Raw genomic sequence first — 23,127 nt, forward strand, 5'->3', positions numbered from 1 at the left:
TCTCTCTTACTTGGTACAAATATTTGTTTTTTGTTCCTAACGTGTATAAGCCCTAAGCCCAAAGTGATAGCATTATAGATTGTATGTGATTAGAAGTTATAATAAAATATACTCATAAAATATTTATAGTAAATAGGAGTTGGTAAGAAAATTTTTCCTCCTGCCATTTTCATCCTGCGGAAGTAACCATTGTTGTGTGTCTGGAGTTTGCATCCAAGAAGAACACATCCATTTCCACATATACTTGTAGATGTGGTTTTTTCCTCTCCTTTTTTACACTGATGGACTGATACTTTTTAAAAAAAATTTAAATGGACTGATACTTACACAGTACTTTTAAGCTTGTGTTTTTTGATGAGTAGCATATTGTGACATTTGGTGTTATAAAACAACTTCCTTTTTATTTTTAAAATATTTAGTTTTTATATGAAAGGCAGATTTACAGAGAGAAAAGGAGAAACAAAGAGAAATCTTCCATCTTTCTATCTCTCTCCCCAAAAGGCCACAATGGTCAGGCCGGAGCTGGATTGTCCAAAGCCAGAAGCCTGGAGCTTCCTCCAGGTCTCCCACATGGGTGCAGGACTCCAAGGACCTGGGCTGTCCTCTGCTACCCTCCCAGCTACATTAGCAGGGAGTTGGATCGGAAATGGAGCAGCCAGGCCTTAAACTGGTTGGTGCCTGTATGGGCTGCTGACACCAGTGGTGAGGCTTAACCTACTATGCCACAGTTCTGGCCCTGTGAACTTCCTTCTTTTTAATGTTGTATAGTATTTCAAAGTAGAGATTAATAATCACAGATTTAACCAGATCTCTTTGTTGTTTCTTATTGCTCTGAGCGAAATTGTTAGCTCAAAGAGTGTATTAAATCTCTTGGTAAATGTAGCTTGATTAACTGTCAAAAATGTGTAGCACTCTGCTACAAAAAATAGTTGGGCTCTGTTGGAAAAGATACAATTTCAGTTAGATGGAATTTATAGTCAGTTTATTTTCTGGTAAGTTTTGTGGGGTAAATCTGGAGTTGAAGTTTATTGTGGGGAGGAGGTTTGACTTATAGCCCTGGCACAGGTAGCTGGATCATTTGTAGGTGAAATGCAGCTGAGCAGGGTCTTTGTTTCCCTTTCGGCTGGTGCTCAGGTGGCTGCGGGAAGGCAAATGTGAGATTATTCCAGTAAATTGTTCTAACACTTTTATCCAAGAATTTGCGCGTTGTCTTTCTTTAAAAGGAAGTGTTATGTAAGCTGATGGTTTTCTGTTTCCTTAGGTGTATAGAAATGAGAGCAGCGGCTTTTCCTCCTTTGACTTCTTGGCAGAAGATGGCTGCACTTTACTAGTTGGGCACTGGGATGGAAGCGTGTCCCTGGTGGACAGGCGGACACCTGGAACTTCTTATGAGAAGCTCATCAATTCTTCTTCAAGAAAAATAAGAACTGTTCATGTCCACCCAGTACAAAGGCAGTATTTCATCACTGCAGGCTTGAGGTATGCTTTTTTCGTATAGTCTCTCTAATGCTTACTGATGTCATCAACTTGAAAGGCAGAGAGACTGATTTTCTGTCCACTGGCTCACTCACTGGATGGCTGCAGCTACCATGCTTAAGGCCTGGCTGAAGCCACAAGTCTGAAACTCCGTCTGGGTTCGCCACGTGACCGGCAAGGATACAGACACCTGAGCCATCGTCAGTTGCTTCCCAAGGTGCATTGGGCAGAAGTTGAATGGGAAGTAGAACAGCTGAGACGCAAATTTATATTCTGATGTGATTTGCAGGCATTGCAGGTAGTGGGTTAACCTATTGTACTATAACATCCACCCCATTGGGACCTTTAAGTTTCACAAATCACAGTTTACTTTGATTGTTAAAGGCATTGGACTCCAGAGAACAAATAATTTTATTTTCCACATTGTTTGATGCTTTCTTTAAGTGAGATATTTTCTTAAAGATTTATGTATTTGAAAGGCAGAGTGACAGAGCTTCCCTGTGGTGATTCACTCCCCAGCTGGGCTGGACCGTCCTAAGCCAGGATCCAGGAACTCCATGTGGATGGTAACTCCCAGGCAGTCAGGTCGTCCTCTGCTGCGCTCCCAGATGCATTGGCCCTGAGCTGGAAGTGGACTCAAACCTACATTCTGATATAGGTTGTAGGCAGTGCAAATGGCAGCTTAATGTGCTATACTACAATATTAATGACAAGTGGTTTTTTCTGAGAAATCATTTTGGATTTAATAGGAATGTATTGAAAGAAATGTACATTTTTTTCCTTGATGTTACGTGTATTGAGGTCTTGTGAGAAGAAGCTTAAATTGTACTAATTGGAAGAATGTTATATGTGATCTGTCATGTATTGGCCTGTGTACCTAGTCTTTGTGGCAAAACTAGAAAACCATTTAGTCTCTACACTCACAGGGTTCCTGTAGCTGCCATAGTTTTGGACTTTTCTCATGTTTTATCTATACCAGTTTGTAAAATTTGTGCAGGTTGGAGAATTCTGTACTGAACTGTCTTACATATAGCAAGTATCTGAGTGTCTAATTTCTGTTCAGCTCTGCTCTGCAGACTGCATGTCTTGTAGCAACACTTGCAATTTTCTTCCCATTGCAGCGATGTTCATATTTACGATGCAAGGAACCTGAAGCCCAAAAGTCGGCCTTTGGTGGCTGTGATGGAGCATCCCAAGAGCATTGCTTCTGCCTACTTCTCACCTCTCACTGGTAGCAGGGTGGTGACCACGTGCGCTGACTGTAAGCTGAGGTAAGCTGACAAGACAGCGGTGTGTGACTGAGAAAGGCGAGACTACTGTGTCAGTGAACCACTCGCTCTGCTTACTGCTGTCTCCCTGTTTAGTTGCTGATATTATGGTTTTGATTCTATACCTCGGTTCCTGAAGACCAGTACCCTGTCCCTGATGGTTGTTTCCTGGAGACAGGCAGGGAGGATCTGTGGCTGCCCTGGGAGTCAGTGGTCAGGCTACCTGTCAGCCCTGGGTAGCCTGACTTGTTTATCTTGCAAAGAAAGTAATTTTTTAAAAACGTTTCATTTATTTAGTTTATTGGAAAGTCAGATTTACAGGGAGAAGGAGAAATAAAGATCCTTCATTTACTGGTTCACTCCTCAAATGGCCACAGCGGGTAGAGCTGAGCCGATCCAGTCTGAAGCCAGGAGCCTCTGCTGGGTCTTCCATGCAGGTATTGGAGCTAAACGCTTTGGGCCATCCTCTGCTGCTTTTCTAGGTCATAAAGGGGGATCTGAAAGGGAAGTAGGGCAGCTGGGGCATGAAGTGAAGCAGCAGATAGAAGAGCTTTCTCGGTTTCTCCTTCTATCTATCAATCTGTCTTTCCAACAAAAATAATTTTTTAAAGTAGATAATTTTAGCAGAGGGAGAAGCTCCTATTTACGGACAGTTAAGTCTACAAGTGAGGTACTGAATGGAAATTGCAGACTTCGAAAATAAAAGAAAAAAAATAAAAAAGAAATTGCAGACTTCCAGACCATGGGCAGGCAAAAAACAAATAAAAAAAGCAAAAATTTGGCTTCTATACAAACTGTTACATGTATTTGTATGGTTTTAGAATCTATTTTTTTAAAAGATTTATTTATTTGTATTACAAAGTCAGATTCACAGAGGAGGAGAGACAAAGGAAGATCCTCTGTCCGATGATTCACTCCCCAAGTGAGTGCAACGGCCGGTGCTGTGCCAATCTGGAGCCTGGAGCCAGGAACCTCCTCCAGGTCTCCCACATAGGTGTAGGGCCATCCCTCGACTGCTTTCCCAGGCCACAAGCAGAGAGCTGGATGGGAAGTGGAGCTGCCAGGATTAGAACCGGCGCCCATAAGGGATCCTGGCATGGTCAAGGCGAGGACTTTAGCTGCTAGACCACCACACCGCCAGGCCCAGAATCTTAACTTCATAGAGCTGTTTCCTTAAAAGTGAATTTTAAAATGTAAATTAACCAATTGGTCACAAAAACTAAACAGTACTGATAAGATGTGAGGAATCATGAAAGGAAAATGACTTTTTTCTAGAAACCCTGATCTTTTTTCAAAATTAGAAGTTCCTTTCTGCTATGAGAGATTTACCTTATGTGATTTGGGATTCATTTGCTATTTATTCAGAAAGTGTCTCCTGAACACATACCATGGGCTTTTCTCCGGAATGGTTCCAGGTTACTACCCATAAGAGGTTGGTCGGTGGTACATGACAGGTACAGCTTTGTGAGCATTACCAGGTGGGACAGGTGGTGGAGTAGGGGAGTCGGGGAGTCGGTCACCATGCAACAGCACGTGTGTGTCCTTACTCCCCATGTAGTTTCCCTTGTCTCGGGGGCTGCGTATTTCTCATTCCTAACTCATGCACTCTGCTGAGTTTGTTACATTAGCTGGTAGTGATTTGCTTTTCTGGTTGTCTTATTATTAAGTTGTAATGCCAAGAAGCTGTGTTGGAACTATGCCAAGGCACAAAGAGTAGGGGGAGGGGTGTGTTTTATTTCCTTCTGCCGTGGTCCTCAGTGGAAGGCTCTGAACTCCTTTCCTTGGTTGCTGGCCAGTCTTTTTTTTCTTTTTCTTTTTGATTACATTGCATTATGTGACACTGTCTCAAAGGCTCTGGGATTCCCCCAACCTCTCCCCATACCCTCCCCCCATGGTGGATTCCTCTACCTTGTTGCAGTATTACAGTTCAAATTCAGTCAAGATTCTTTCATTGGAAGCATAGAGTCCAGCATCTTATCGTCCAGATAAATTCAACGGTTTCTTGGGGAGACCATCTCTGGTCTGAAAGCAGAGCTGGCAGAATATCATCCCGATCAATTAAAAGCCACAACATGACATCAACATCAATTTATAGCATTATGGAATTAATTGACATGGTATTGAGTAACAAATATGTTAAAAAATGCAAGTTCTTAACCGTATCCTCTGACTACTTCATTGATATTTCAACTTTAGTTTATACACATAACTGGCTGCTATACACCTTGAAATGGCTATAGGGTACTACTCAGCTGTCTCATGACTATTTTCATTTTAGCATTCAGCAGTTTATAGTGTTGAAGCTTAGTTTTGCTGAACTTGGCAGATTTTGGGATAGTCTAAACTGGCTTATAAGTCTAACAAGGCATATGTCAACAGTTGAAGTGCAGAACAGTTTTAGGAGGGGTGTGCAGAGAAATCTTCATTACCTTAGTGAGGAGTAACTAATCTTTGTGTCCTACCTGGTAAGGCATGTGTGAGTCCATGCTGACTGTTTCCTGTCTGGTTCCAAGCTTTCCTTGTTTTTCTCTGTCTATCTATTCCAATTTGTGTGTGTGCGTGCGTGTGTGTGTTTTGGAGTGTGGGGCTCTGGAGCAACCCTGATGGTCATTGCAAGTTAGGGTGGGGATCCAAAGTTGGAACTAAGTGAGGACCAGAGAAAGCTCTCTCCCTAGTCTTGAAGGAAGCTTACTGTTCCGATGATCTTGGATCCTGCAAGGAAGGGTTTGAGCTTCTTCCATCCCTTGTGGTAGATCCAAACGGGGGTGGATAACCTCAGAGTTCTTGGCCTCCGAAGGCATTCCAGTTCCCTGTGGTCTCCTTGGCAGTTGGGATGTAGTTCTTGGTGCCCATATTGATAGTTCTTGGTGAGGATCCAGGAGTCCCCACGGTTGGGATACAAGCCTCCTCCTGTCTACCTGCTCCACCCTGGGATCCCCCGCTACTTTGTGCATATGACCTCCTGTTAAGAGATTGTCAGGATCGCTCTTGATTCCACCTGTATATCTTTGTAGTTTTACTATTGTCTAATGCTGATTCGAGTCTGTTGTCCATAAGTTACCTGTTATGTTCCTGATAAGTTATACTTCACGTCTTGCTCACACATTCTAAGGAGATGGAAGATTTCTCTGCTCTCCCTCCCCATTTCTGAGTAGCATAGGGTCTTAAAAGTATATTAGGTTTTTTTTAATATTATTTTTAAATTTTTATTGGAAAGGCAGATATACAGAGAGGAGGGACAGAGAGGAAGATCTTCCGTCCGATGATTCACTCCCCAAGTGCCCACAACGGCCGATGCTATGCCGATCCGAAGCCAGGAGCCTCTTCCGGGTCTCCCACGTGGGTGCAGGGTCCCAAAGCTTTGGGCCATCCTCGACTGCTTTCCCGGGCCACAGTTAGGGAGCTGGAATGGAAGTGGGGCCGCTGGGATTAGAACCGGTGCCCATATGGGATCCCAGTGCAAGACAAGGACTTTAACCACTGCGCCACCGCGCCAGGCCCAAAAGTATATTAGGTTTTACAATTCTTTGATGTGGATCATGAGCAATCTGACTCATATCGATTGTTGGTTCATTGGCTACTTCACAGTATCTTATTACATGACTTACAGGCTGTTTGGGGTTGAAATAATATTACTGTTTTTCGGATTGACATAATTTTATAACAGCCACAACAACAACGCAACAACATCAACAACAAATCATAGCACCCTGAAAAATAATGCATTACTGAGTAACCAACACATGCGTGACAAAAAGGAAACACAGAATTCTCTTGGGAAAAATGATGCCATTGTATACTTCATGAGCACGTGATGAATTCTACTAGAGAAAAGAGATTATTTGGAAGCAACCAAACTGAAATAAAAACATCAAAACACATGGGATACAACCAAAAAAGCAAACAGACAGTCAAAAAAACAGTATAGATTGGACTGTTGGAGTTACTTTCCATGTTGGCTTCCTCATGTGAGAGAATATGTGGTATTTGTTCTTTTGTGATTGACTCGTTTCACTGAACATAATGGTCTCTAGTTGAGACCACCTGGTTGTAAATAAAATAATTTCATTCTTCTTAATAGCAGAGTAATATTCCATGGAGTAGATGTACCACAGTTTCTTTAACCACTCTTCCTTGGATGCACATCTGGATTGTTTCCATATCTTTGCTATTGTAGATTGTGCTGCTATAAATATAGGATTACAGATCCCCTTCTCATATGCCGATTTCATTTCTATTGGGTATATTTCTAGGAGCAGGATAGCTGGTTTATTTGCAATTTTCCAAGCACTCTCCACACTGATTTCCACAGTGGTTGTACTAGCCTTCGCTCCCACCAGCAGTGAAGGAGGGTGTCTTTCTCCTCACATCCATGCTGGTTGTTGGCTAGTCTTACCAATACCTGGAAATGAAGTTCGGATCAAATGAGTCTCAAGGGGACTGCTCTTGCTACATGTGTACACTTTTAGATAACCTGTGCACGTTTAAATTTAATTTCTTGTTTGTTTCATTCTGTGAATCTGAATATAACTTTAAGCCCACCCAAACACTTTAGAATATACTTTTTAAACTTTGGAGTCAAAGTATGTAGATAAATTATTCCCACATTTAACTTTAAGCAGTGTATTTTAACAGTCTTTATAGCTTTATTAGTTGAAGTTTATTAGAGCCCAAGCCTATGTATTTTAAGTTAATCCTTTTTCATAGAATGAACCCATGAGAACCTGGGTCAGTCCTGATGTTATTTCAAGCATTCTGTCAGAGACAGTGGAGTGAGTGCTGCTCTCACCTGGTTGCTGTCTTGCAGGGTCTTTGACAGCAGCTCTGTGTGCTCCCGGATGCCGCTGCTCAGCACCGTCAGGTAAGGTCCGCGGGCTGGAGGACGCAGAGCCTTGTGGGAGGGCAGAGGTGAGGCTGATGCGCAGGGGGTGCAGCAGGCTTGCTTTCCTTACACATTGTGTAAGTGCCCCGGTTTGCAGCTCCTATTCAGGTTCTTGTGTCTATAAAGAGCTTCAAACTTCTAGTCTGTCGCTGTTCTCTGCAGGTGGGGGATATTTTTGGTTAAGGTTAATGACTTTATTCTGACCTGAATTACTCCTGTTACCTTATTAAAGAGGACAGTTACTAGTCACTTGCTCATGAGGTTATCTAAAGTTGTTTATTCTGGTCCTAAGGGGCTTCCCCAGTGTCTTTTCGTTTGTTTGTTTGTTTGTTTGAGTACTTTCTTCTTGCAGCTGCTAGTTCAACTGCTAGTTCAAATGTGTGGATCTATTTTACATCAAATGTAACCCAATACCTTCTAGATACTCCTCTTTATCAGTATTGATGAAATTGGGGATGGAATGTGTAATGTATATTAACTCTTTACAAGTTTACAATTTGTAGAGACTGCATTTCTTCTTTGGTATGTTTGTTTCCTTTCTCAGAATTTTTTTAGGGCTATCCACACTTTAGTTTTTCAGTTCTTTATTTTTCATATCAACAGTTTATTTGACAAATAAAAATCTGTATTGTGCAGTCCATATTGTTTTCAAATATGTATACATTGTTGAGTAGCTAAAATGGGCCAACTGACATATGTTATGTCACATGCCTACCATTATTTTTTTGTGATGAGAACATTTAAAAATCTTTTGCCTTAGTGATTTTTTTTTTAAAAAAAGATTTATTTTTATTGGAAAGTCAGATGTACAGAGAGGAGGAGAGACAGAAAGGAAGATCTTCTGTCTGCTGATTCACTCCCCAAGTGAGTGCAACAGCTGGAGCTGAGCTGAGCCAAAACCAGGAGCCTCTTCCAGGTCTGCCACGCGGGTGCAGGGTCCCAAGGCCTTGGGGCCATCCTCCACTGCTTTCCCAGGCCACAAGCAGGAAGCTAGATGGGAAGCAGGGCCGCTGGGATTAGAACTGACATCTATATGGGATCCTGGCACATTCAAGGTGAGGACGTTAGCCACCAGGCTACCATGCCGGGCCCTGCCTCAGTGATTTTCATTGATACATTGTTGTAACTGTAGTAATTATGTTTTACAATGTAATATATATATATATTTTTTTTAAGTTAGAAGGGCAGACTTAGGTAGAGGAGAGACAAAGATCTTCCATCTGCTGGTTCACTCCCCATATGGTCGTAATGGCTGAAGTTGAGCTGATTCAAGGCTAGGAGGCAGGAGCCTCTGGAGCTCTCATGTGGATGCAGGGTTCCTATTAGGCCATCCTGCACTGCTTTCCCCCCAGGCTATACGCAGAGAGCTGGATGGGAAATGGAGCAGCTGGGGCATGAACCTCTACCCCTTTGGGAAGCCAACACTTGTAGGCTGAGGCTTAGCCAATTGAACCATCATTTTCTCCTCCAACTCTCTCTCTCATTTTTTTTTTTTTGTGAAGATTTATTTTTTATTTGAAAGGCAAATTTACAGAGTGGGAAGGAGAGACAGTAGAAGCTTCCACTATTGGTTTAATCCGCAAGTGGCCACAATGATTAAAACTGGGCCTTTGGCGGCATGGCCTAGTGGCTAAAGTCCTCGCCTTGAATGCACTGGGATCCCATATGGGTGCCAGTTCTAATCCCAGCAGCTCCACTTTCCCATCCAGCTCACTGCCTGTGGCCTGGGAAAGCAGTTGAGGACGGCCCAAAACTTTGGGACCCTGCACCCTCGTTGGAGATCCGGATGAGGTTCCTGGTTCCTGGCTTTGAATTGGTGCAGCACCGGCTGTTGCAGTCACTTGAGGGAGTGAATCATCAGATGGAAGATCTTCCTCTCTCTCCTCTCCTCTGTATATTTAACTTTTTAATAAAAATAAATAAATCTTAAAAAAAAAAACAATCTGGGCCTTTCCCAAGCCAGAAACCTGGAGGTTCTCTGGCTTCCTAGGTGGGTGCAGGGGTCCAAGGACCTGAGCCATTTTGTACTTTCCCCAGGCACTGCAGCAAGCAGCTGGATCGGAAGTGGAACAGGTGAGACTTAAAACAGTTCCCATATGGGATTCAAGTGTTACAGGTGGAGGCTGAACCTAGGCCTTGGTGCTGGGCCCACGATTCCTTTATTTTAAAGCTAGAATGGATAGACCTGCATAGTTTCACTGGGTGGGGCTTGGTCAGGCTGCAAGCTTGTTCTGGGTCCACGGGAGTAACAGGGCCCTGAGCACTCAGGCCAGCCTGTGCGGCTTTGCCAAGTACATTTGTAGGGATCTAGACCAGAAGCTGAGCAGCCAGGACCTGAACCTAGTGCTCACATGGGAAACTGGTCACTTCACTTTTAAGAAGCTTTCTAATGTTATTACTCTAATGATTTATCCTTCATTTTCTTGAACTGTTAGCTGAATATTGAAGTAGTAAAAAAAAAAAAAAATTCCAAGACATTGTCTAGTTTTCTTTTTTGTTGTTGTTGTTCAGATGTTGATGTTTTTGTCCTCATTTCTAAATTTCCTTCACTCCTCTTTAGTGTATTTTAAAGTATGTTACCAAGTTGCTTCATGTTCTTAAACCTTTCCTTCCTGCGGTTCTTTATTTCTTACTCTATTTTCTGAGCTGTAGCTGAGTGCCACACACTGGGTAATCCACGGAGAACAGATACTGGGGAGCTTCTGCATTCAGCTCCCAGCTCGGGAAGCTGGTACTCTAAAGGGCTTGACACTGGTGTGTGCTCATGATTTAGTGAGGGAACCTCATTAAAATCATCACATAGCAGGAGTGTTGCCTGATTTTCATAACAAAAAAGTTATCTTAATAACGTATTTAACCATCAGTGGATTAACCCATTCATTAGGGAAAAACGGCCAGGCCAAAGCGAGTAATGACAGAGTCCACTTAGGTCTCCCGTATGGTGGCAGGGACTCAAGTATTTGAGCCATCGTCTGCTGTTTTGGCAGTGAGCCAGGTTGGGGGCTGTGTAGCTGGGACTCAAACTAGTACTGTACCTAAGCCACTGCACTGTGACACCTACCCCTGTTATTTTGTTCAAGATGACTGTGAGTGTTGGGCTGCTTGTGGTTCCATATGAATGTTAGTATTGTTTTTCCTATTTCTGTTGAAACTGTCATTGGTAGAATGATACAGAGTGCATTGAAGCTATAGATTGCTTTCAATAGTACGGACATTTTAACAGCATTACATCCTTCTGTAAGTCTAGGACGTCTTTCCATTTATTTATATCTTTGACTTTTAGCAATATTTTGTAGTTTTAAGAGCAGAAGCTTTTCATCTCTTTGGTTTATCTCCCCATATTTTATTTTATTCTCCCATATTTTTGAAGCTTGTATTATTCCGCTTTTGATAGTAATCAAAGCAGAGTTTCTGAGACAGGGTACTTAGGAAAGAAAAGTGCAGTTTATTTAGTTCAAGATGGAGTGTCCCCACCGGTTGGGTGTTTGGTGAGGGCAGTGGATGGCAGTGGTGGAGTGTGTATGGAGGAAGGGTCACATGGAGAGCTAGGCAGCAGAGCGAGCATGGGCCAAGTGCAGGCTAACATAATCATCTTCTAATAAGTCCCTTGAGAGCTGCCTTCTGAGCACTCGCCCCCGGTTATGTCAGAGAGCACGCACTGGCCTCTACCTCCTACACTCCAAGGTTGGGATAACTTTCCATCCTCTTAGTGCCATTATCTTACAATTCTAAAGGCTGAATTACAGAGAGGGAGAGATTGAGATCTTCCATTTACTGGTTCACTCCCCTAAATGGCTGCAATAGCCAGAGCTACGCTGGTCAGAAGCCGGGAGCCTAAAGATTCTTCTAGATCTCCTACATGGGTGCAGAGGACAAAGGACTTGGACCATCTTCTGCTGTTCTCCCAGGCTCATTAGGAGGGATCTGGATCAGAAGCCAGGACTTGATATGGCGCCCGTATGGGATTCTGGCACCACATGCAGAAGTTTTATGTGCTAGGTCATGGCACATGTCCTGTGTCATTAACTTATTTTTAAATTTTGTTTTTAATATTGTTCATACAGTTAAGAGGGATGCATACCTATGTGGACCTGTGATTAGGGTAGCTGGGTCGAGGTATGGAAGAAGGTGGATGGGACAAATGTTTCAGGTTTTATCCCTCTTGTGTCTGAAGGGGAGGAGGGGACAAGGGCTGCTCCTTGCTGTCAGACTGTGTCTGCACTTCATGGTGGGGGATGGTCATTTGATGATACCTTGGAGACCCTGACATGCGGAAGGGTGTTCTGCTGGTATTATTTGAGTGGTTTTATTAGTTCTGAGATATTGTTGGCTTGGTTGCACCAGGGCTGAGAAAATCTTTTCAAGGTCCGTTGACTGACCAGGTCCATTTTAGTGCATCCACAGATCTAGAACATGTTGCAAAAAGCTTAGCCAGGAGAGCCGTCCAACTTGTTCTGCTTTCCACCCTCTGATGAGACAGTCAAGGTTCCTGGCTGGCCTCCGTGAGCTGCTGACATGTCCCTCATCTGGGGATGCTGTCCACTGCACAGGCACCAGCAACTGAGGAGGTACAATCAGTAACTCACGACTTAAGACTTTGGGGTTTAAACCTCTGCATGAATTTTGGGCCAAACCATATTCAAATGCTAGAAATGCTATGGAAATAGCATTTTTTTAAATTAAAAAAAGATTTATTTATTTGCAAAGTAGAACAAAAGAGTAGGAGTGAGAGAGCACTCTTCAGTCAGCTGGTTCAGTTCCTAGGTGCCTGCAGCTGCCAGGCCAGGACCATGCAGGAACCAGGGTCTCCATCAAGGCCCCCCGACATGGGTGTACCCTGCCATGCAGGGGTATTCAAGCTATTTGCTGCTGCCTTCCCTGGCATGTTAGCAGTATCTGGGACTTGGACCTGCCGTGCTGATATGGAATGCCAGTATTGCAAGTGATAGCTTATGTAGTAATTTATCACACACCAGCCCCTTAATTTCCTCTTTTTTTTGGGAGGGGAGGAGTTTGTGTATAAAAATTATTAATTTTGAAATTAGGAGTTGCAAAGAGAGGGTAGGACAGATATTTTTTTGTCTACTGGTTCATTCCCCAGATGACTGCAGTGGCCAGGGCTGAGTCAGGCTGAAGCCAGGAGCTTCATCTGGGTCTTCCAGGTATGCAGTGGGGCCCAGACAGACACTTCAGCCATTTTCTGCTGTCTTTCCCTGGCCATTAGCAGGTTGCTGAATTGGAAGTAGAGCAGCTGAGACAGTACCAATGCCCTATGAGATGCCTGCATGAAAGATAGTGACCTCACCCCCAAGCCGCAATGGCTGTCCCTTAATTTCTTTTATGGTGGGTCATCTTTAATGATAGAAACACAGCTGGGGGTGATGTGGTGGCATATCAGGCTAATCGTATGCTTGAAGTGCCAGCATCCCTTATGGGCTGGGTCCATGTCCCAGCTGCTGTACTTCTGACCCGGCTCCTTGCTTAGTTAGGGCCTAGAAAAGTAGTAAAGAATGACCTAAAACCTTGGACATGCGTTCCCCACCTGCATCCATGTGGGGGAACTGGAAGAAGCTACTGGCTCCCAGCTTTGGATCAGCTTTGCTCTCTTCAATGCAGCCATTTGTGGAGTGAATTGATAGATGAGAGATTTTGCTCCCCTCTCTGCAAAATTACTTTTTAATTTTAATTTATTTTAAAGATTTATTTATTTTCTTGGAAAGGCAGACATACAGACTGAAGGAGAGACAGAAAAAGATCTTTCTGCTGGTTCACTCCCCAAGTGGCCACAACAGCCAGAACTGAGCCAATCTGAAGCCAGGAGCCTGGAGCTTCCTCTGGGTCTCCCATGCGGTCAGGGTTCCAAGGCTTTGGGCCATCTTGGACTGCTTTTCCAGGCCACAAGCAGGAAGCTGGATGGGAAGTGGAGATGCCTCCAGGATATGAATCAGTGCCCAAATGGGATCCTTGCACATGTAAGGCGAGGACTTTAGTCGCTAGACCACTACACCAGGGCCCAAAAATCTTTTTAAACAAAAATAAAACTTTTTTTTTAAAGGAAAAGCTAATTTTGTATTTTGATTCTGTCTTTACAAATTTATTGAAATTACTTACGAGTTTTTTTCTTTTATTTGAAGTTTTTAGAGTTCTACACAGCACATTATGATATCTGAAGGCATGGCTTCTTCATTCGGATAATTCGGATACCTTTTTTTCTTGTGTGGCTGCCCTGGCTTGGACTTCCAGTGCAATGTCAGAGTAGTAAAGATGGGTAGCTTTGCTTTGTTTTTGGTCTTAGAGGCAAAGCTCACAGTCTTTCACCATTGAATGTGTTAGCTGTGGGCTTTGGATATATTGGCTCTGTGATGTGGAGATGGTTTCTTTCTAACTGTGTGTTTATCAGGAAGAGGCATTGAATTTTGTCAGGTACTTTTTCTGCGTCACCTGAGATGATCATGTACTTTGTCCTTCATTCTGTTATGTGGTCTATGACACTGATTTTTGTTATGTTGAACCATCCTGACACTCCATTTGGTTATGATGTGTGAACCTTTTAATGTCCTGTTTATTGAGGATTTTTGCATCAGTGTTCACCAAGAATGTCAGTTTATAGTTTTTATTGTATCTCTGCCTGCTTTTGGTATCAGGGTTATGCTGGCCTCAGGATGAATTGGGGTAAGTTTCCTCTTCAAGAGGTTAAGGAGTATTGGTGTTAATTAATTTTTTACAAGATTTATTTATTTTTATTGGAAAGGCAGAATTATGGAGAGGGAGAGACAGAGATCTTCCATCCACTGGGACACTCCCCAAATGGTGTCAATGGCTAGAGTGAAGCCAACCCGAAGCCAGGAGCCTCTTCTGGGTCTCCTATGTGGGTGTGTGGCTCCAAAGGCTTCGGGCCGTCCTCCATTGCTTTTCCAGGGTGCAAGCAGGGACCTGCATGGGAAGTGGAACAGCAGGGACTTAAACACCCAAATGGGATGCTGCTCTTGGGAGGAGAATTAGTCAAGCCATTGTGCTGGCCACATTAGTGTTAAAGTATTTAGTAAAACTCTTTTGACTGCATCAGGTCCTGGGTATTCTTTGTTGGGGGATTTTTGTCATTGCTTCAATCTCCTTATTAAAGTCTGTTTTTTATTTCTTCATAAGTAAGTCTTGATAGATTTGTGTATTTCTAGGAAAAAATTTCTTGTAGATTTTTCGTTCTTTCATAATCCTTAGTTTTGGTATCAGTTATATTCATCCCTTTGTTGTTTAGTTTTCTCTTTTTAAGATTTATTTATAAGATAGTATCAGAGAGAGAAGGAGAGTATCTTTCAGGTGCTGGTTCAGCAAACGGCTGCAATGGTCAGGGCTGGGCCAGGCCAGAGTCGGGTGCATGGTTCCCCCACTGGGTCCACCATGTAGACACAAAGGGTCCATATTCCGCTGCTTTCCTAGATGCGGTAAAGGGAGCTGGATCAGAAGTGGAGCAGCTGGGACTGGAACCAGTGCCCATATGGGATGCTGGGTGTTGCAGACAGTGAGTGAACCTGCTGAAGCACAATGCCGGCCCCTCTTTTTATCTTACGCTAAAAATAGTCTTTCTAACAAAAACAACTATAACAAATGAACAAATGAAGACTTTTTTTCCCTATTTTTTTTGTGCTTGCTTCATTTGTTTCTCTACTAATGTTTACTTCCATATTCCTTCTGCTAACTTCCGTTTTAGTTCTTTTCCTGGTTCCTTGAGATGCACATTTAGGTTGCTGATTTTGAAAATGTAGTTACTCCTCTAAACTGTTTTCTTACCATAACTCACATCCCATAGATTTTGTTGTGCTTTCATTCTCATTTGTCTCCAGGTGCTTTCTAATTTCTCTTGTGGTTCTCTAGTCCCCCTTAGACTCTAAATGCATTGATTTTTTTCAAAGCTGTATGGGATATAAAATGGTTTCATGTTTGGGTATGAGGGGAATGCTAATAGCAGAAAGTAGAATTTCCCACTAAAAAAAAAATTTCACATATATTCAACTGAGCTAGCATGGGCAGCAAAACAGAGCACTTTTGCAGCAGGAAGCACCCAGCTCAGTGCCCGACAAAGAGAGATAACGAAGACACGTCTGCCAGTGTGGGGAGGGTGAGATAAAGTCAGTGAGAATTCAGGAGCTGAAGGAGGAGAAACTTGTTAGAGAAAACCAGCACTTGGGAGCAATGCTGTTCCTTACCCTCAGTCAAATGATACCTAGAGTCATTGAACATTTACTTTTAAAATTTTCTTGTTTGGTCCCCACCAGGCACAACACTATCACTGGGCGATGGCTGACAAGGTTCCAGGCCGTGTGGGATCCTAAACAAGAAGATTGCTTCATAGTTGGCAGCATGGCCCATCCACGACGGGTAGAAGTCTTTCACGAGACAGGAAAGAGTGTCCATTCTTTTTTTGGTGGGGAGTGCCTTGCCTCTGTGTGCTCCATCAACGCCATGCACCCGACGCGGTATATTTTGGCTGGAGGGAATTCCAGTGGGAAGGTACATGTTTTCATGGACTAAGCAAGTTGCTGAGGTTTCTGGTTTAGGAAGACTAATTGGTTCACACTGGAACTAAGGGACCCAGTGGCTCATGTTACTTAATGTTTATACTTGGCAAGAGGATGTATTTAGGAAATTGCTATATTCGTAAGACTTGTTAACAAGGGAACATCATAGGAGCTTTTCTACCGGACAATGAGGGCGTATGTGAAATTCATGACCCGAATGGAGTAGTTTTGGTACTGGAAGTCCTGCTGCTCATTCGGGATGAAATTATAAGCCTTTACATCGTCATCATTAGAAGTTTCTGTGATTGATGATATAGCTGTCATTCTATAGTGATATGAACTCGTGATTTATTTTATAATTCAGAACATTTATTTCTAGATTCATAGTCCTGAACGGTATAATTGAGTGACTTTGAAACATTTTTTTTTTTTTAAATCCATGAGACCTATGTGCTGGCACCTCAAACTGAACTTTTCCACTAATTAATTCCCAGGAACTCTGGCTTGCCAGGGCAGGCTGCATCCATGCATGCAGAGCCGCTCTGAGGCCAGGCAGGCAGTCCCTACCCTGGCACAGACTGTCTGCCACAATCCCTTTGTGCCAGTGTAAGAGGGTCCCCGACTGGTGTTGTAACTCTCATGGTCATGGCTAGTGTTTAAAAAGCTAAAACAAAAAAAAAAATAGTAAGGAACAAAAAGCATACATATTTTGGAAAACTTAATTACATATGTATATTTGTAAGCATATAAGTTTATGTATATTCTGGTATAAAATATATTTTCTTTAAAAGATTTATTTACTCATTTGAAAGGCAAAGTTATAGAGAAGGAGAGATAAACCCTGAAGTCTTCCATTTGCTGGTTCACTTCCCAAATGGTTCAATGGCCAGAGCTAAGCCATTCTGAAACCAGGGACCAGGAGCTTCTTCCAGACCTCCCACGTGAGTGTAGGGTCTGTGACCTCGGCCCGTTCTCAGCTTTCTGAGGTGCACTATCGGGAAGTCAGAATGGAAGTGGAATAGTTAGAACTTGAAACAGCACCTATATGGGATGCTTGTGCCAGACATCGATTTTACCCACAGGTTTGGCTCCAAAATACATATTTTTAAATTGCTGCGGTACAGTGAGTCATAGAGAAGTGAAACCTCCTGCCTTCCAGTGTCTGTCCTAGACAACCTATCTTGAAAATCTGCAGAGCAAATTCAGTAGCCTGTTAAGTTTAGACCTTCATTCCTGCTCGTATTTGAGGGAAGTGTTACATCACTTTTGGCATTTCTTTTTAAAAATGTTTTCTTTTTAAAAACTGTGGTAAGTTCAGTTGTCTGTTTGGGGGAGGGCACCTGCTATTAATTTAACTTCTATCCAGCGTTTTTTATTGTTTATTGCAAACTACTACTGAAATACTTGTAGGTAGCTTCAGCTATTCCGAGAACGAATGTTCTCATAATTCTGTATGACAGAAATAAAGTGATATGTAATTTCCTTGAAGAGTACTGTTTTCCTAAATAATTAATCTTGAAGCGTTTGACGTCTGGTTTAAGAATTGGTTGTGTGGGTGTCTGTAAGGAAGACGATGGGTGCTACAGTAGAGAAATTGGTAAGTGAGAGGCAACATTAACTGATGATGTGACCAAGGAAAGTAAAGATAAATGAGGCTGAGTTACATGTCAGCTGTTGGGGAAATGGTGAAGGCGGTTTTAGGCCCCCGTCACACCGCAGTTCATGTCATGGGTTCGAGAGTGCCTGGTTGCAGGTGCACTTTTGTTTTTAAATAAAGTTGAAAGCTACTCTGAATTAGTTTCATTGTTTAAGCTATGAATACTTGGTGATAACTCCTTGGCCTCTGCAATAAATGTTAACGGCTTCTTGATGTTTCTTTTTTTGTTTGTTTTTTGCTATTAAGCTCCATATGGCTGTTCTCTCTAAATCTGGTTTTACTTAATAGAGTTATATTTTTTTGAGGCAATGCAGGAAGGAAGGAGAATGAGCAGGAACTTGTTTCTTGGTGATAAGCTTTATGATGGAGTAATTGTCTAAATCTAGAAAGTATATAAAGGACAATGGTTTCCCTTAGGACAATCTTAAACTGTGATCTGTATTGAAAGACACCTCTCCTAGGGACTCCAATGAGGCTTTCACTAGGCTGTGTGACACGACTGCACCCTCCCTTTGGGATAAGCCTCTTCTGGAAGTTTGGCCTGCCTGGCATCTCTGGAGCACAGGAGGTGAGTTTGGCTTTGTGGTGCCCAGCCTTTCGATAGATGACCTCAGGAAAGTAACAGCTAGTCCTCCTTTTGGGGGTGCTACACACAGTTGGTCAGACTAGCAGAGAATGCAGATGCTTAGGGATTGCATGCGACTTGCCCGAGTCCTGTGTGATTGCTCTGGCCTTGAGTTTCTTTTATCAGAGACAAAGCAAGGAGCTTAGGGTCCCAGAGGAAAGAGGTAGGCCCTTCCTGCCGGCACAGCACTGCTCTGTGAGCTGCACGCGACCCTCTGGGCTTTTCTCACCAGGAAAACGGGTCCCAGCAGAGCTCCAGGTTATTCCACGTGTACAGCTTCTCAGTTTCTAATAGTATTTATTGGGGAGGGGGAGGCAGGAAGGAGAATCCACAGATAGAAGCACAATGGTTATTTTCTGTGATCCCTGTCAGGAATAGTCAGCTGTATAGACTGCACAGATCTCCTTTTATCCCTGTGTTGGTGTTTTTAAACAGGGGGAAAACGACACAGATATAAATTTTAAAAAAGAGTCCACTCTTCCATGATATGTAAATATTTATTTAAGTTTAAAAATAATCTTCATGGCACCAGTGATTTTATGCTAACTACATACTGCATATGTAGAAAAAAAAGTACATTGTTTTGAAGGAAAATGTAACTCAAAGATTTTGGCACATGGAAGGTTAACAACTACATTTTTAATGAAACTAAGAAATTCACATTTTCAGGTAGTTTAACCCTTCACTGCTTAAAGACGCAGTACACTATTTAGTAAGTTTATTCTGAAAGACGAAGTGTGAAAATCATTGCTTTTTCTACAATGAGATAAAACTAATTTTTCAGAGAACAAGAAACATAGTAGAACATAGTAAAGCCATTAAAAACTTGAACAATTTTTAATGATGGGGAGGTACGAACAGAGAAGGTTTTGTTATTTAAACACTATTTGAAAGCAAATTGAAGGAAACTTTTCTGTCTGTATTTTCTGGGATTACATCCTGGAAGGAAATCTGAAAGCTTCTGTTCAGAGAGCAACACTGAGCTGTTGGGAATGGTACGGACAACTGTACTGCTGGAACTCTAGACACAAGTAACACACCAGGAAATGGGACGCCACGTCTCTCCCTGTGGTGAATATGAAAGGTCGGAGTCGAGGCTGTCGCTCACTGCATAGAAACACCGTATTCTACAGACTGAGGTAGGAGCACTACACTAAAAAGTAATCTGCTATGTTGCATAAGACAAGTAAGTGTCCAGGTTAACACCAGCCCCCTGGCTCCTGACAGCCTTCTCTGCTCTGGGTCTTTTACCTTAGCCCTGTGTGAAATCAAGCCTTTGCTACGTTGATGACAAGTGGCAGTGGCTAGTTGATTTTGAGTGATCCCTCATCTTGACCAGGATCTCTCTCGGTTTGCTCTGTCACTTGGTCAGTAGATGTTTGTAATTCTGCCCAATTTTTGCTGGTATGGAAATGATCAGACTCTTGCCTTCTTCAGTTTGGTCACATGTTAGCGTTCCGGTGCTTGGTCTTGCTCCTCTTGGCGTCAGACAGCTCTTTGCTGGTTGATTGGTTGGTTGAGCACCCTTTAAACAAGCAACTCCAGTGGCTCCTCTGAGGAGTGGTCCTGGAGCTTTCCCACGGCCCGGGAAGTTGAGCTGACCCTCTTCTGCCTTACTGGCAAGGACCAGTTTCATTATTTAGTTATGGTCTGCAGGCCAGTCTCAGCTCATTTTCTGATTATGTAAAGTTTATTGGAACACAGCCGTGATCTTTCATTTACATATCATCTACGGCCGGTTTTGTGCTATGATGGCAGAGTTGAGTATTTGTGACAGAGGATGGCCAGCAAAACCAAAGTAAGGAAGTAGTTACTCTGGTACTTCTACAGAGTTGGCTGACCTCTGGTCCAGACGAAAGGCTTCTTTAAAACGTGCAAATCCTCCCCCTCTCCCTGACTATTCCACAGGTACTATGTATTCCACATAGACTGGCTCTGCTGTCTGTCTCAGGAGACAAAATCTACAAGACACTCGTGCTCTTCTGCCCTCTGGGGTGTCAGCAGCTGCTCCACTCCTGTGTGGATCTTGGGAATGTGCCCCTGACCATCCTGAAGTAAATCCTCAGGCCCCAGATGACATAAGGAATCGCTCCCTGAGAGGGAAACAGGGCTGGGAGCTCCCACTCAGCGCCCCACACCCCAGCTTCTGTCTGTTGCCATGCCACTCAGCAGGGATGACGTAGGGGTAGCATCCCTGCATCTATGGGTCAGTCTCAGCCACACTGTCTTCTGTTGCCATCTCAGACATCCTGGTTAAGGAGAGTCTTTCCCTGGTCACTTCCAAGGCTGCTAGTTGATCAGAGAATTCAATTTTCTGGAGCTTTTCACTCTTAGGATCAGTTTCTTTCTTGCATTGTTAAGTTCAACAGGCTCTATTTTCTTAATCCATAAAGTAAGAACAAAATATGAATTGATAAGAAAATAATATTTTGTTAAAATATAAATTGAAAGTCTTTTTTGCAAGGGGAAGGAGTGTTGTTTACAAAATAAGCACTGCTCTATGAATCTGCGGTCAGCTGACAGCCCTGCTTCCTGCTAGCTTCGCTCTGTCCAGCAGCCCAGTCGCTGGCACCACTGAATCTGTCTAACCCTTGGAGCACTGTAAAAGTCTTGAGGTTCTTCAGAAAAGAAAAATCACAGAAGTGTAAGTTCATTGTAAAACACATTGTGATGGCCACTATGCTCTAGTCTAAGGGGACAGACTGACCCAGCCCTGTTGCTGCTGCAGCGGTGGTGCCTGCAGGTGCCCACTCTGCTCAGATTTGAAAAAAGGAGAAGAAAATCCAACCCAGACCATCACAACAAGCAATTTTCCATTTAATCATTCTACATGGACAGATGCAGACTGTTGGAATAGTTCAGCCTTCCCAGTGTCCAGGCCCCCGGTGGCTCCGCAGAGGCTGCAGCTCCAGGTGCCCCAGGACCAGGCTCTCTAGTGTCCAGCTTGAGTCCCACCTGCAAGGTGACACTTCTGTGATCACCAGTAATAGCAAAATAAATTATTTTATTTGATACTTCCAAAATAATACACATCTATGAAAAAACAAAAATTCAAAACCAGTTATTCTGGCAAATCGAAGGGATGAGAACCAGAACTGCTGAGCCTTTTCTTGAAAGACACTGCAGAAACTGAGTTTCCCCAGTCGGTTTGACAGTTTGTGAGCCTATCCCTTTCCTCTTCTGGGCAGTAACCCTCCTAGGCTGCAGTGGACTCAGTCATGAGAGGACTTGGTGTGTGTGCCGATGGTTCCGCGATGGGTCCCCTTGCTGGGAACGGGTAGCCGGGCTCCTGGGTCCACCTGGCTAGTTTTTGGGAGGAGTCATGCCTTCTCAGGTGTCAATGAGCAGACTCACCACAGAGCGGATTTTGCAGGCAAACCATCGCCTGAGGGGACAAAAGTATTGATAGTGGAATTGTTCAAACTCGGGAGTCTGGCGGATATCACGGAAAAAGGCAATGTCAAGGTCAGACTCGGTAAGGATGATCAGGAGGAGGAGCAAAACAAAGAGGAGTCCCATGGTCACAAGGAGCAAACGGAGGACACTTAAAACAAACTTATTCACCTGTTCCTCCTCCTGCCCGCCGTGCCCCTGGCACAGGGCCCTCAGCTCTCCTCCGAGGGACTCCACCTCTGTGGCGCTCGGTGTGCTGGCCTCGGACTCCTTCTCCTCCTCGATGCTGCAGGTGGCTCCGTTGATCTGCCGGGAGAGCAGCAGCAGCTCCAGGCTGTGTTCGGCCACGGGGGTGGGCAGCACACTCTCCGCAGGGCTGTAGGCCTCGTCTGCGATCACGGCTACCCGCTCGTTGCTGTCCGCCCGGCTACTTCTCACATGAGGCAGGAAGGTGTCCCCGTGGGAAGAGGAACGCACTGGTGTGGAGTGGGCACTGTCCCGTAGGGACTCAAGGCCTGGAGGAGCAAAAGGACCATGAGTAGGCTTCCTGGGTCCCAGCACGCCCTGCGCTGTCTAGGAGCTCCCAGGCTGTTTTGTTGGGTATCCCCTTTGCGTACCCCCACTGCCCCCTAGCAGCAGGGGCCACTGTGCTCTGTTTAGATCCATCACGAATAGGACTGGAGGAGCAGCAGCAAACAGTGAGTGATTTAGAGTGGCTTTGTTTTTGCCTGCAGCTTTGGCCTCACTCGTAAAAATTCTACCTTTTCTGCCAGTGATGTCCTGGGCCTGGTTTTAACCCCGATTTGCACACTGATCCTGATCCTGATCCAGGGTCCTGACTTACTGGAGGAGCTTGAGAGGCAGGGATGGGGACACTTGTGTGCTGGCCTGATTGGGCTTCGCCATGTTAGTGAGGGGGTCTTGAGCTCAGGTGCCTGGCCCTCTGGCTTGCAGCTGCTGTCAGTCTCTTTGACCTCCTGCTTCGAGCTGTCCTGACCATGTGGGATGCTGGAGAGCTGCCTGCTCCTCCCAAGTGCTTCCCACTGCCCCAGGCGACAGTTCCTAGCCACCGACTCTACCCTGCAGAAGGGGCAGGTTCAGAACAGGCTGAGAGTACCCAGGTCAGTCTTGTTCTGGAGGTGGGGAGACAGAGCCTCTCACATTGGTGAGGGCCCCCAAAATGACTCCTCTCTTTTCTTAGATGGAACATTTCTCTCCCTGGCAGAGAAAAATAGGAAGAATTCTGCCCTCAAATAGCTGCCTGGCAGGCCCCAAATGCCGTTCACGTTGCATAGCCCCCAGGGTGACGC

At 44.0% G+C, this 23,127-nt stretch overlaps 2 protein-coding genes across 4 annotated transcripts in view; one reads left to right on the plus strand and one right to left on the minus strand.

Moving 5' to 3' along the window:
- Nucleotides 1-18,012, plus strand: part of WDR76 (WD repeat domain 76) — a 57,184-nt gene extending 39,172 nt beyond the window's left edge. For both annotated transcript variants that reach the window (XM_040968937.1, XM_040968938.1), the window contains exons 10-13: nt 1,262-1,479; nt 2,598-2,747; nt 7,552-7,605; nt 15,900-18,012. In XM_040968937.1, the coding sequence (XP_040824871.1) occupies nt 1,262-1,479; nt 2,598-2,747; nt 7,552-7,605; nt 15,900-16,155 (678 nt within the window). In that variant the 3' untranslated portion in view covers nt 16,156-18,012. The remainder of the gene's footprint in view (nt 1-1,261; nt 1,480-2,597; nt 2,748-7,551; nt 7,606-15,899) is intronic.
- Nucleotides 18,013-21,408: 3,396 nt separating this feature from the next.
- Nucleotides 21,409-23,127, minus strand: part of FRMD5 (FERM domain containing 5) — a 311,056-nt gene continuing 309,337 nt past the window's right edge. The window contains exons 14-15 of one of the 2 annotated variants that reach the window (XM_040968940.1): nt 21,989-22,332; nt 21,409-21,809 (exon numbers count right to left, since the gene is read on the minus strand). In XM_040968940.1, coding sequence (XP_040824874.1) covers nt 21,762-21,809; nt 21,989-22,332 — 392 coding nt within the window. In that variant the 3' untranslated portion in view covers nt 21,409-21,761. Of the gene's footprint in view, nt 22,333-23,127 lie in introns of both variants that reach the window. The other variant, XM_040968939.1, reaches the window with a different exon arrangement.

Source organism: Ochotona curzoniae, unplaced genomic scaffold (assembly GCF_017591425.1).
Source record: "Ochotona curzoniae isolate NIBS_2020 unplaced genomic scaffold, NIBS_Ocur_1.0 scaffold_4701, whole genome shotgun sequence".
NCBI lineage: Eukaryota > Metazoa > Chordata > Mammalia > Lagomorpha > Ochotonidae > Ochotona > Ochotona curzoniae.